The 15,633-nt window shown below is 35.5% G+C and overlaps 1 protein-coding gene across 1 annotated transcript in view; it reads right to left on the bottom strand.

The window, feature by feature from the left end:
• The window catches only part of SNTG1 (syntrophin gamma 1), a 747,297-nt gene that overhangs the window by 253,475 nt on the left and 478,189 nt on the right, over positions 1 to 15,633 (bottom strand). Inside the window, exons 12-13 of the mRNA XM_042782475.1 lie at positions 2,504 to 2,620; positions 337 to 408 (exon numbers count right to left, since the gene is read on the bottom strand). Of these exons, the coding sequence (XP_042638409.1) occupies positions 337 to 408; positions 2,504 to 2,620 (189 nt within the window). The remainder of the gene's footprint in view (positions 1 to 336; positions 409 to 2,503; positions 2,621 to 15,633) is intronic.

Genomic DNA, 15,633 nt, shown 5'->3' with positions numbered 1-15,633 from the left:
ATTTCTAATCTCAAGACTTATCCACATATTTCTCTATTTCAATCAGAAGAACAAATAAACAAACAAAAGCTATAGCAACAATTAAGGCTTAAATTCAGATTATTTCCAGTTGAACTTTCTATTCCTTTTCTATTCCCTCCAAGGTTCTGCTCATCCCTCTCCCACTGCACGAACACTGATCTTCGTAGGAATTCCCTGCAACACTACAAGGTTCTGAGCAATCTCGGCATTCTCTCTATCATCTTCATCGTACATAGATATGGTTTCTTTTTTTTTATGCACCACATAATATGCTCAGAATCACTGGTGAGGAGAATCATTTCTTATTGATCGTACCTTGAGGATTTTGCACATAATCTCATAAACAGAAAATGTTTTCTCAGCTCGGGTCCAATCCCAGGTGGTTACCTTTAAAGATGAAAAAATAATTTAGACAAATGATCTATACATTCTCTGTTTTATTTGCATAACACGGTGCATAATAAGTGAAATATTCATTGCTGTGTCTATTTATTCTCTAAATTGTGAAATTATTCTAAAACATTTCCATATATAATGTTTTGATTTCTTTCATTCTAGGCCATGTCAGTGTTTCAAATCTTATTTGGTTTATTTCAGGTAAAATTTTAAATTATATTACCAATGGCTCTCAGTATTTGAAATAATGTGCATATTTTCCAGAGATAACTTAAGCATTTACGTTATACACAGGTAATGTTTTTACTCAGTTTACTACCATGTACTGAGAAGAACTCTAACTTTGTCTTTTTAAAAACCAAAACAATTTATATCAAAAGTTTGTTCTTTCATGACAGTTTGAAAGCACCAAGAAGTCATCACACTTATTTATATTTGAACATGGATCTGTCTGTCTATTCCTAAGACATTATTCACAGTATAAATAGAGTAGAATATTAATTTTTCCCAGACTGCCTGATGCTTTGAAGTTTTTGAGGACAGATATTCAACATAGCAGTAGGTCAGGCTGGATAATTTCTAGACCTTGTGGAAAATTAAAACTGCAAGTGAGAGATCTGACATTTCACATTTATTTTAAATAAATATTTTTTGAAAGTCTATGTTTGTGCAAAGTATATGTTTCCAAAAGTAAGACCTTAAGTGCAATGTTGTTGTTGTTGTTATGTGCCGTCGAGTCAGACCCGACTCATAGCAATATCTCCTTGGGTTTCCAAGGCAGTATCATTACTGAAGTGGATTGCCCCATTTTCCTTCTGAGGAGTGGCTGGTGGTTTTGAACAGCCAGCTCTCTGATTAGCAGTCCGGTGCATTAGGCACTATCTACCAGAGCTCCTTAGGTACAATAGGTAACCATATTTATTTATTGCAAGTTCAGTGCCTAGAATATAGACTACAAGAGATCATCAAAAATACTATTTATTTGATTCAGACTGACTTGTGAAACAGCCAGGCCAAGCCAAGCTCACTGCCATGGAGTCAGGTCTGACTCATAGTGACCCCTCCTTGAGTTTCCTGTAGTGATACCACCTCGGAAACCCAAGTAGGGGTCATTGTGAGTCAGATCCAACTCCATAGCCAGTGAGTTTTTTTTTTTTTGGTATCACTCGGGAAGTAGATTGCCCAATCTTCCTTCTCAGGAGTGGCTGGTGGGTTTGAACCACCAGCCTGCTGGTTAGCAGTTAAATACCTTAGGTCCTACACCATTTTAACTATCATAATGATAAATGATAGGATTTGATAGTTTCTGATTTTAGCAATGGAAAAATCCTCTAATCTACTCTTTTAACTCATTGAAGTTTTGCTAAGATTGGTATAGACTCAACACTGATGCAGGGCATGATGCTGTAATTTTGATGTTTACTAATTATTATTTGCTAAAAATAAAGCAACAGTAAGATGATTTCCTCAAATTCCTTTTAAGGAGAAGAAATTGATAAACATATCCATATACTTCTGATCTTTCCTTTATAAACTAATTTCCCTAATATTTATTATCTTAATAACAAAATAAATTGACACATGTATACATATATTTCTTAAAATCTTCTTTCCAGATTCTCCATGGGGCTTTTAACAATATTATCACTATCTGCCTTCAAGTGGATTTTGACTCATAGCAACCCTTCCTTGGGTTTCTGAGGTGGTATCTCTGCAGAAGTAGATTGGCCTTTCTTCTTCCTGAGGAGTAGCTGGTGGGTTTGCACTGCCAGGCTTCTGGTTAGCAGGCAAATGTCTTAGGCACTATACCACCAGAGGTCTTAAAATATTATAATTTGGTCCATTATTTTCCAGATACACTACCCAAACATAAATGTACTTGCAGATTTTTCAAGGGTGATAAAGCAATTGTTTAAGATTAGGTCAGTTTTAAAATGATATTCTTAGAAACATTTTGACTAATTTATTTTTTTCCTGTATCTTTCATTCAAAATACATTGGTAATATGCTAAGAATTATTGTTAAGTGGATGTCAAGCTGTTGTGTCAACATGAAACAATTAGTAAGTTTGGATAGAAATGCTTACTGGAGGTGTCAAAAACTTGTAAAGACTTGATCCCCTTAGAGCAAGGAATGTTGGAGAATACATCCTGTCCTGAAAGGAGTCCTGTTCCCGTGCTTCACACCAGCCCATGTAGACTATCTACAAGGAAAGTGAAAATAGTTAACTGTAAAAACATTGTAACTTTGATGTTTTATATGTACTATGCACAGTTCACAGTACTTTAATTAATTAGAAAAATATCAAGTGAATAAATCAAAAAGATATATTAAACTAAGGTTGCCTTTTAATAAGTAAATGAAAACTCCTTATCAATGTTTGTGATATGATTTATGAACATTTGCCAAGTATTTTTTTTGTTTTTTATTATTTATTTATGTGAGCCCACTTGACAGGAATTATATTCTTCACTCTACTAGTTCCTACTTTAAAGCATTTCCATTCTATAGTATCCATTGACTCATCTCACCAGTTTCCTCATTAGTGACATTTTATTGTATCAGAGTGTGTTTCCAGAAGAGAATATTTAAGTGAATAAAAGAGATACATCAAAGACAAATATCTTGTGTGATTACCCTTAGTAGAGAAAACCACATCTGCTAATTCCTTTCAAAGTAGGATTCTAGCACTTTCTTTTTGGATACTGATCTTAGCTGAATATAGATTATGGCATATTTATTCATGTATAAAATGGCAGTGACATCAACTCTTTTGCTTACACCTTTCAAATATATGTGGATCAATGTCCAAAAGAATAGTAATGTGAGATGAGCCACTCCTTTTTTTCCATCATTTCATTTTTGTAAGTAAGTCTCAAAATATACACAAGCATTCATCACATGATCATTACACTCCTCTCAATGTACTTGGTAAGCATTTAATATATTTTTCATCACAATTCTATATGATTTAAGTATATGAAAGAAGTGTATTGCCAATTTATGACATTTTCGTAGGTTTCAAGATTAGCAGAGTACTATTTCCTGATCTCAGCCTCACATTTTTGTTATGACTTTCCTTGATCAATGGGTGATTAATGTGCATGACACAGCAGAGCTGTGGTTGGAATCTTGTACTTCTCCCATTGGTATAAAAACACCACACACACACACACACACACACAAAATCTCCCTGACGTTGAGTTGGCAATGAACCCCTGATTCATAGTTGCTTCAGGGTTTGGAGGCAGCAAATCTTTATGCCCACTCTAGATTGCCTACTCCCCCTTCTGTGGAGTGGGTTTGAACTGCCAACCTTCTGGTTAGCTGTCAAATGCCTTAGGAACTATGCCACCAGAGCTCCTTGAACACAAACAAGGTAGCCCCTATTCTCAGAAAATGAGGAACATGTAAAGTATTCTTGTACAATCTAGCCTTGACCCAATCCCAGCCAATCCTACCCTAGATTAGCCATACAATTAATCTGCAGAGGAAATACATGATTATTGTTGTATTTCAGTGAATCTTGAGGTGCTTTGTTATATACCAGAACTGTAATGATATCTGACTAATAATAATGCAAACGTGTAGAAATGTGATCTTACATCCCATGTTTCTACACGATATTACATTACCTCCTCAAAACAATGGGAATTGTCCATTATCTCCTTATATCAGTTTAAGTCTTAAAATAAACTTCTGAGATATAGGGACCCTGCCTTAACAAATTAAGAAAATATAATGCAAATAAATTAGCTTACCAAATGAACCAAACTTGATATTTATTACAATCATAATTTGAACTAAGGTTTCTTGTTCTTTCAATTATATTATGTATTGTTGAGTATCTTAAATTACTAATATATGGTTTGACATTTACACCACTTGAGAATTATTCATAGAAATTTCCTTTGATTCATAATAATATAATTACAACCAGCTATGAGAATGAATTAGTTTGTATTGTTTATATGATCAGGTAGATGATTAAATGGAGAACATTTTAATTTTAAAAAAATAAATAAAAATTACTAGCTAGTTGTCCCATAAAGAAAAAAAATGAGTGATTAATTATAGAAGTCTATAAATTGTGTCAACAACAAAATAAATTGTGTCAGAATAATTTATCTAATTAATATTTAAGTTACTAGGGTACAATTAGTTTCATTTAGAGTAACTGTATACCAAGATGTTAAGACAACTTAACTGAAGTTTTCCTGAAAATGTGGTCTCTCTCTCTCTCTCTATATATATATATATACATATATATACACACATATATATGTATATATATTTGTTGTTGTTGTTGTTATTTGCCATCAAGTCGGACCCGACTCATAGAGACCCCTCCTTGGGTTTCCGAGGCAGTATCACTACCAAAGTAGATTGCCCCATCTTCCTTCCAAGGAGTGGCTGGTGGATATGAACCGCCAGCCTTCTGGTTAGCAGTCAAGTGCCTTAGGCACTACGCTACCAGAGCTTCTCTCTCTCTCTATATATATATATTTGCATAAAGCATTACATATTTCACAACTTATTAAATAATTATTGGGAATATATATGTTATGTTATTTGCCGTGGAGTCGGCCCCAACTCATAGTGACCCCTCCTTGGGTTTCTGAGGCAGTATCACTACGGAAGTAGGATTGCCCAACCTTCCTTCCGAGGAGTGGTTGGTGGGTTTGAACCACCAGCCTTCTCGTTAGCAGTCAAGTGCCTTAGGCACTATGCTACCAGAGCTCCTGGGAATATATATGTTGTTGTTATATGCCTTTGAGTAGGCCCCAACTCACAGCAACCCCTCCTTGGGTTTCTGAGGCAGTATCACTATGGAAGTAGGATTGCCCAACCTTCCTTCCAAGGAGTGGCTGATGGGTTTGAACAGCCAGCCTTCTGGTTAGCAGTCAAGCGCCTTTGGCACTATGCTACCAGAGCTCCCGGGAATATATATAGTGATATGGAAATCAAGAGAAGTAAATAAAAAAAATTGGGTTAACATTTTCCCTAGAGCATTTCCTAATCCAGAAATGGCAAATTAGGGTTGAACTGCTACTGACAATCTCACAAATTTTGGACAAACATTAACGTCTAGGTTGTCCCCAGTATGGAGGTCTTAGGGAATAGAGTCTGCTTATATCTAGGATTTCAAATGGTTACTTCTTAAAAATAAGGCTGAGACAGAAGTCACTGAGACATTGCAAGGACAAAACGTTAGATTTGAGCTATAAATATCATATGTGAAAAGATTTTTGAAAATCTTAATTTACAGTTCTCCCAGGTTCCAGGCTAAAGAACATGGGATTACTCACTAAAGAACACAAAATCCTTCATAGGAAGATAATATCATGCAATTTCTCAAATTATTTTCATAAAAAATATTTCAAATATAAAGTCAGCACATGGGGAGAAAAATATGGACAAGAAAACAATGGACAAGACAACTCAACACTCAGGCATTTCCAGATAGGGGAATTGTCTGATACAGACATTAAATGAACTGTATGTTCTGTGTTTAAAGTGTTGAAGAGCAACGATGTATTTTTGAACACTAAGGTGTACCTACCCCAAGCCATGGTATTTTCAGTAACCTCATATGCATGGGAAATCTGTACAATGAATGAGGAAGAAGAAAGAAAAGTCGATGCTTTTGAGTTGTGTTGGCGAAGAATAAAAGTACCATCAACTGCCAGAAGAATGACAAATCTGTCCTGGAAAATGGGCAGCTGGAATGTTCTGTGGAAGCAAGAATGGCCAGATTTCATCTCACCTACATGTTGTCAGAAGGGACCAATCCCTGGAGAAGGATATCATGATTGGTAAAGTGGAGAGTCAGTAAAAAAGGGGAAGATCCTCAACAAGAAGTGTTGTAACAGTGGCTACAATGATGGACTCAAGTATAGAAAAAATTGTGAGGATGTCATATGACCAGACATGTTTCATTCTGTTGTACATATGGTGGCTATGAGTCAGAGAAACTCAACAGCAGCTAACAACAACAGCAACAATAACATAGCTTCTGTGTGCAGAAAGATAAGATTAAAGATGAGATTTTCATCAAATAAAATGAAAGTCTAAAAATTACTTAACAGATTTAAAAATATACCAATTAGAAATTAAAGACATATATCTCGTGGTGCGGTGCGTAAAGCACTTGACTGCTACCCAGAAAGCTGGAAGTTCAAAACCACCAGCCATTCCTCAGAAAGGAGGTTGGGCCATCTACTTCTGTAGTGATACTGCCTCAGAAACACAAGAAGCAGTCTCTATGAGTCGGATCCAACTTAACAGCAGTGAGTTTGGTTTTGGTTTGGTATGTCCTTCTCCAGAGACTGGTTCCTTTTGATAACATGTCCAAAATATGTGAGATGAAATCTCATCATCCTTGTTTCTAAGGAACATTCTGGTTGTACTTCTTCTAAGGCATATTTATTCATTCTTCTGCCAATCTACGGAACATTCAATACTCTCCATCAACTCCATAATTCAAGTGCATCATTTTTTTTCCCCCCTCAGTCGTCCTTATCCATTGTCCAGCTTTCACATGACTATGAGACAATTAAAAATACTATGGCTTGGGTTAGGTACACCTTAGTCCTTAAAGTGCCATCTTTGCTCTATAACACTTTAAATAGACCTTTCCTTTTGCAGGAGATTTTCCAAACACAATACATTGATTTTTTGACTCCTGCCTCAATATGTTTTAATTGTTGTTGTTGTTGTTGTTATTTGCCATTGAGTCGGCCCCGACTAATTGTGGATCCAAGTAAAATGAAACCCTTGACAATTTCAGCATTTTCTACATTTATCATGATGTTGCTTGCTGGTCCAGTTGTGAGGACTTATGTTTTTCTTATATTGAGGTGTAATCTCTCCTGAAGGTTGAAGCCTTTGATCTTCATCATTAAGTTCTTCAAGTCATCTTTGCTTTTGGCAAGCAGAGTTATGTTTTCTGCCTATCACAGATTGTTAATGAGTCTTCTCATATCCTGTTGCCACATTCTTCTTCATATAGTCTAACTTCTCAGATTGTGTGGTGAAAGAAAACAACCATATGCACATTTTTCCTGATTTTAAACTACACAATATTCTCTTGTTCTTTTTGAACTAATGCCTCTTGGTCTGTATATAGGCTCCACATAAGCACAATTAATTGTTCTGGAATTCTCATTATTTGTAATGTTACCCATAACATTGAATGATAAATAGAGAGACAAAAATTTGGGAAGAACAGAGATGAGAATCTGAGACAAAGGAGTTATAATAAAAAAGCATACAATCTTTTGAATCTCAAGGAAAGAGGAAAGGAAATATGCAGAACATATATTTAAAGAGACAGTGGCTAATTATTGTCCCAAACAGTTTCAAAGTAGTTAATGCACAGATTCAATAGGCAAACAAAGAAAAAGCAGGATAAATATATATGTAAACAGATTTCACCTAGGTATTTTATGATGAATTCTTAGGAAACTAAAGACATGAAGAAGCATATTAAATGTGTTCTAGAGGCAGAAAAATAAATATATCTTCAAAGAAACGAAAATTGGATAAATGGCTTCTCATCAGAAAAGCTTCTAATTTTTTAGTGAATGTCAGATAATGGAATTCTAACTTGAATATATAGAAATAAAATAACAAGCAAACTAGAATTCTTGCATGACAAAATATATTTTAAGTGAAAATGAAATACAGATTTTGGAATACACAGGCTCAGTGAAATCAAAGAAGAATCAAGGAACAAAACATAACAATTCTGAACAACACAGTAGAATTTACATAATTGACATGCTAGAAACTAGATCCCACAAAAACTGAATGCATTTCTTTTCAAGTACATTGCACCCTCTACAAGAAATAATTATATTTTATGGATAAAGCAGGTCTAATACATTCTGTCTTTCAAAGAGCATGTTTTTCACTAAGAGGAAATAAAGTAAAAAGCAAAGCAATATCATGAAGATAAGTAGAATATTCATATATTTTGGAAGTTAAGCAGCATCATTTCATAGGTCAAGGAATTAACCACAAGGAAGCTAGAAAAATATTTTGAACTAAAAGATAATGAAAATATGATATATCAAACATGAGAAATTAAGAAAAGTTTCTTTTTGGAGAGAAACATATAGCCTTATATTCATTTTTGAAAAATCTGAAAATCAGCAATAGAGGAATCTAGATAAATGTGTTCGAGAAATGAAAGTAAACGATAAATGAATGGATGAAGCATGCCCAAAATACAAAAGTATTCAAAAGGAAATAAGAAAGACTTGGATGTAGACATTAATAAATATATAGAAGACTTTGAGTAAAAACAAAACAAAACAAAAAGATTAACAGAGACTAATACTATGGATAAACTCACAGCAAGAGAAGAAATAAACTGCTAATAGCCATAATATTAGATTGTATATCAAAAAAAGCAAACTCATTGCCATTGAGTCGATTCCAACTCATAGAGACCCCCTGTGGGTTTCTGATGCAGTCAATCTTTACAGAAGTCGATTGCCCAACCTTCCTTCTGAGGAGTAGCTGGTGGGTTTGAACTACCAAACTTCTGGTTACCAATTAAATGTCTTAGGCACTACTCCTTGGGTTTCTGAGGCAGTATCTCTAGGGAAGTAGATTGCCCAATTTTCCTTCTGTGGAGTGGCTGGTGGGTTTGAACCACTAGCTTTCTGGTTAGTGGTCAAGTAACTTAGGCACTAGATCTTATGTTGTTGCTGTTGTTATGTGCCATCAAGTCAGACTTGACTCCTAGTGACCCCTCCTTGGGTTTGCGAGGCAGTATCTCTACAGAAGTAGATTGCCCAACCTTCCTTCTGAGGAGTGGCTGGTGGGTTTGAACCTCCAGCCTTCTGGTTAGCAGTCAAGTGCCTTAGGCATTATGCTACCAGAGCTCCTTTAGATCTTATAGACACTAAAATTATGTTACAGGATATTGTAAACATTTTGCAGATTAACTTCAAAATTGTACTGAAATATGTAATTTTTCAAAAACTATAAAAACTGATTCAGTAATATTTTTATAAAAAAATAATTACCCAATAAATATGAAAACAAATTAATCTATAATTTAAAACATTTTATCAAAGTAAATTTGAAGTCTTGGTGATTCACCTACCAGTTTTATTAAAATTTTAAATAAGGGTAATGAAAGTACTTTATATTTTCTTCTTGAGGATAGAAGAAATATATTACCAGCCTTCAACTAATTTTATGAGGTAAATATATCCCTAACTCAAAACTAACCAGGATATTGATAATTAAAAAATAAACTTGCATTTCAATTACTGTTTAAACAGAAAAAGGTTAAAATTTTGTCAACTAATGTAATGACATTAGAAAGCAACAATGAATTTACACATAAACTGAATAAAAGATTAAAATCATATAATTAAAAAAAACTGAACAAAAATATCATTTGATGAAATCCAGAATGTTTTCAAAACAAAGTGTTTAAAAATTATAATAGAGGAAACTTCAATAAGGTAGTTTTCATATAAAAAATTATTTAATGGTGAAATATTGAAAATATTTCTTTGAAACCAGTAAGAGGGAAATACTGACTATCATCATGAATCCCACCTATAGTAGTTATATGAGTGTTTGCTTTTTACATAATTAACTTCTATACTAAGCCAGCCTGGGACCAGGGGAACATGGATGTTTATGTGCATGGAGTTCCCTTGAGAGCAAGACCGTATTAAGTGAACCTAGGACCAGCAGAAAGTGGGTGTTTGTGTGCATGGAGCTACCCTGGGGCAAGGCCACAGTATGCCAGCCCAAGAACAGTGGAAGCTGGGTGTTTGTGTGCAGGTCAGATAAGTGAGCAGGGCACAAAACCAGGAAATGAGTGGAACAGTTTAGAACAACTAAGAGAAACAAACATGTTTGTCAGTTTTTTGTATTGTAGTGAGTGGCATAAGTGTTGCTTTGAAGCAGGAGGCTACGCCTCCAGTGTTTCAAATGTCAGCAGGGTCACCCATATTGGACAGGTTTCAGCAGAGCTTCCTGACTAAGACAGACATGGAAGAAGGAAGAGGCCATCCACTTCTCAAAGAATTGGCCAGTAAAAATTTAATGAATAGCAGTGAAACACTGTCTGATATATTACTGGAAAACATTATGAATAGCCCTTAAACATAGTCCAATAGAGTGCTGGAAGATGTGTCTCTCAGGTCAGACAGCACTCAAAATATGATTGGGGATGAACTGCCTCCTCAAATTGGAGCAGACCTTAATGATGTGGATAGAGGAAAGCTTTGGGGACCTCCATTTGCTGATGTGGCACCTCTCAAATTGGGAAGAAACACCTGCAAATATCCATTAATAATTAGAACATGGGATATGCAAAGTATGAATTTAGGAAAATTGGAAGTTGTCAAAAATGAAATGGAACTCATAAAGATAGATATCCTAGGCATCAGTGAGCTGAAATGGATTAGTTTGGGCCATTTTGATGATCACATAATCTACTATGCCAGGAATGATAAATTAAAGAAGAATGACATGGCATTCTTCATCACAAAGAATGTATCAATATCTATCCTGAAGTACAATGCTGTCAGTGATAGGATAATATCCATCTGCCTATGAGGAAGACCAGTTTATACTACCTTTATTCAAATTTACACACCAACCACCAACGCCAAAGATGAGGAAATTAATATTTTTTCAAGCCAAACTTGTAATCAAGATATGTTAATTATCACTGGTGATTGGAATGCAAAAGTTGGAAACAAAGAAGAATCACTAGTAATTGGAAAATATAGCCTTGATGATAGAAATGTTGCTGGAGATGGCATGATAGAATTTTGTAAGACCAACAACTTATTCATTGCAAATATCTTTTTTCAACAACACAAAGGAGAGCTGTTGTTGTTGTTGTTTGCCATTGAGTCGGCCTCGACTCATAGCGACCCCTCCTTGGGTTTCCGAGGCAGTATCACTATGGAAGTAGATTGCCCAACCTTCCTTCCGAGGAGTGGCTGGTGGGTTTGAACCGCCAGCCTTCTGGTGAGCAGTCAAGTGCCTTAGGCACTGTGCTACCAGAGCTCCTAAAGGACAGCTATACATGGGGATTTCACCAAACAGAATACACAGGGAGCAGCTTGACTACATTTGTGGTAAGAGGTGATGGAGAAGTTCAATACTTTCAGCCAAAACAAGACCAAGAGCTGATTGTGGAACAGACCATCAACTGCTTGTGTGGAAGGTAAAATTGAAGTTGAAGACAATTAAAACAAGTCCATGAGAGCAAAAATATGACATTGATAATATCCTTCCTGAATTTAGAGGTCATCTAAAGAATAGATTTGATGCATTGAACACTAATGGCTGAAAACCAGAAGAATTGTGGGATGAAATCAATAACATCATCCATGAAGAAGGCAAGAGCTCATTAAAGAGAAAAGACCAAAATGGATGTGAGAAGAGACTCTGAAACTTGCCTTTGAGTGAAAAGTAGCTAAAGCAAATGGAAGAAATGACAAGATAATAGAGCTGAACAAAAGATTTTAAAGAGCAACTTGAGAAGACAAAGTCAATTTTTATAATGAAATGTATAAATACCCGGAGTTAGAAAACCAAAGGGGAAGAACACGCTTGGCATTTCTCAAGCTAAAAGAACTGAACAAAAAATCTAAGCCTTGAGTTGTAATATTGGAAGACTCTGGGCAATCTATTGAATGATGCAGGGAACATCAAAGAAGAAGAAAGAGTTGGTCAATGTTCATCCATTTCAAGAGTTGGTATATGATCAAGAACCAATGGTATTGAAGGAAGAAGTAAAAGCTGCCCTGAAGGAATTGGTGAAAAACAAGGCTATGTGAATTGATGGAATATCCATTAAGATGTTTCCAAAAATGGATGCTGCATTGGAGGCACTTACTCAGCTCTGCAAAGAGATTTGGAAGAGAGCTACCTGGCCAACTGACTGGAAAAGATTCATATTTGTTCTCATTCCAAAGAAAGGTGATTCCACAGATGTGGAAATTGTCAAACAATATCATATACAAGAAAAATCTTACTGAAGTTCAAAAATAGTTGCAGCAGTATATTGATTAAGAACTTCCAGAAATGCAAGCTGGATTTAGAACAGTCTGTAGAATGAGGGATATCATTGATGGTGTCTGATGGATCTTGGCTGAAAGCACAGAATACCAGAAAGATGTTTACTTGTGTTTTATTGACTACACAGAGACATTTGATTATGTGGATCATAAAAAATTGTGGATAACATTGCAAAGAATGGGAATTCCAAAACACTTAATTGTACTCAAGGAACCTATACATAGACCAGGAGGTTGTTGTTGGAAAAGAATAAGGAAATACTACACGGTTTAAAATCAGGAAGGGAGCAAGTCAGGATTGTATCCTTTCACCATATTTGTTCAAACTGTATGTTGAGCAAAGAATCCAAGAAACAGTACTATTTAAGAAGAGTGTCACATCAGGATTGGAGGAAGGCTCATTAACAACCTGAGATACACAGACAACATGACTTTGTTTGCTCAAAGTGAGGATGACTTGGAGTCCTTACAGCTGAAGATTAAACACTACAGTCTGCAGTATGGATTACATTACTATATAAAGAAAACAAAAACCCTCAAACCTGGACAAATAAACAGCATCATGATCAATAGAGAAAAGACTGAGGTTCTCAAAGACAACCAACATCAACGGAAGCAGCAGTCAAGACATCAAAAGACATACTGCATCTGGCAAATCTCTTCCAAAGACCTCTTTAAAATGCTGAAGAGCAAAGACATCTCCTTGAATACTAAGTTATGCCTAACCTAAGCCATGGTATTTTCAGTCACCTCATATGCATGTGAGAGCTGGACAATGAATTAGGAAGACCGAAGAAAAGTCGATGCTTTTGAGTTGTGGTGTTGGCGAAGAATGCTGAAAGTACCATGGACTGCTAAAGGGACTAACAAGTTTATGCTGGAGGAAGTGTAGCCAGAGTGCTTCTTGGAAGTAAGAATGATCAGAGTTGTCTCACCTACTTTGGCCATGTTGCCAGAAGGGACCATTCTCTGGAGAAGGATGTCATGCTTGGTAAAGTGAAGGGTCAATGAAAAGGGGAAGGCCCTCAAGAAGGTGGATTGACATAGTTGCTGCATCGATAAGCTCAGATATAGTAGGGTTTTGAGGCTGGCCCAGGATCAGGTGGTGTTTTGTTCTGTTGTACATAGGGTCACTATGAGTCAGAGATGACTCGACAGCAGATAATAACAACAACAACAACATAATGTTTTAAGAACTTTCTATTAAAGTGTTTGACTGCTAACCAGAAGGCTAGCAGTTCATACCTACCACTCCTTGGAAGAAGATTGGGCAATCTACTTCCATAGTTGTATCGCCTAGGAAACTCAAGGAGGAGTCGCTGTGAATTGGATCTGACTCCATGGCAGGGAGTTTGGTTTTTTGGCTTATAAAAGTATTACATTTCATGAAGCTAATTTTTAAAGTAACATAAACATTATTTCATTCACCACAATTTTATAACAAACTTACATTAAAATATCAGAATTTTTTGAGTTTTCTAGAAAGAGAATATATTGGCCATTCTGGCTAGATTGTTCTTTCATTCTCAGGCCATTACAATAAGATAAACTTTTAGTTTTATTAATTATATCACTTTTAATTTTTATCTTATCTTTCCAGTAAGAGTTTTTTATTTTTTATTTTTTTTTTTTTTTAATTTTAAGAGGTTGCTTTACATTCAAAGTTACGCATATATTTAGTTTCATTCCCCATTCACTATTTCCAACCCCAACCCAGTCTCCTCCCCTCCCTACCCTGCAACACTCCCCCTGTGGCCCTCATAATCATGCACTCCTGTTTGACCTGCATTTCCTCAGTTTGGATGTTGGTCCTTTGGTGTTCCATGGTTTATTGCTTTAGGGGATGCATTACCATTGAGTGTGTGGGTGCAGCATCCTGGGTAGAGTGATCTGTGTGTACATCTTGCTAACCATTGAGCTGAGAGTCTGCCCCTGGGGGTGAGTTTTATTCCAGGTGCCTAATATATTTCAGGGCCATAGTATTGGGAGTCTCTCCAGACTTCATCTGACCAGTAATTCTGGTCATTATTGAGTTTTTGGATTTTGTTCCACTTTTTCCCTCCCACTCTATCCAGGATCTCCAGATTTGATCCTTTCCTGAGTGTCTGGCATTGGTAGCAGGGCACCATCTGGTTCTTCTGGTCTCAAGGGCCATCATGTCCTAGGGTTAATTGCTTCTATATGCCCTTTTTTTGGTGTGTGTGTGTGTGTGTGTGTGCGTTCTTCTTCACTTCAGATGCTAGGAGACCATTATCGGCATCCTACATGGCTGCTTGAAAGCTTTTAAGACCCCAGTCTCTACTCACCAATATAGGATGTAGAGCAATGTTTTTATGTATTTTGTTGTGCCGATTAATTCTGGCTAAGTTTTCATTTTTAATTCAGTATGATAAAAATCACATTTTCCATACACTTTTGATATCTCTGTTTCAGCAAGAGAAAGAAGGAGACCATAAAATGTATAGAAGCTAATGAGAAAAATATTTAACACTGGATACATTGTGCAATTTCAGTTTGATGTTGTTTCCCCAACTTTTATAATTTTCTGGACGTTTAAATATTTCTAATGTGCTATTATTTTTTCCAACTATTATTATTGGATACAGTTTTAGTATTTTGAATTGAATGTAACTTTGCGTACCATATGTGGACATAACTAATAAAAAGTAGACTGTTATATTTGTAAGTATGTTTCTCATATGTGTTCTTCCTGCCCTGTACTAACCTACCACTTACTGTGTCAAACAACAAAAGAGAAAAGAACTCTTCTCATCTCTGTGGAGGTGTCAAAAAGCACTCTTCATTTTTCATCATGTGAAATAATTACATGGTTGAATAGAAAAAAATAAATAAAAAGGTATTTTCAGTAAATCCTTCTTATATATATCACAGAAAATGATAATTCTAAAAACAACAACCAAAAAAACTTTATCATTGAATCTTAAATAAATAAATAGCAAATGGTCAATGTAAGGATAAGAGAAAAATAATATTTTATAAAATTAACTAGAATTTAAAGAAAATAGTTTATTATGATCATGAATTGACAAGAGGACTTCCAAACTTGTAACATTTTTTTTTTAATTTTATTTTGATTTGGGTGAAGATTTACAGAGTAAATTCACTTTTCATACAGCAGTTCACATAT

The sequence above is a fragment of the Orycteropus afer genome, unplaced genomic scaffold (assembly GCF_000298275.1).
Source record: "Orycteropus afer afer isolate SDZICR_OR568_19922 unplaced genomic scaffold, OryAfe1.0 scaffold00333, whole genome shotgun sequence".
NCBI lineage: Eukaryota > Metazoa > Chordata > Mammalia > Tubulidentata > Orycteropodidae > Orycteropus > Orycteropus afer.
This window is presented reverse-complemented; position numbering and strand designations above follow the sequence as displayed.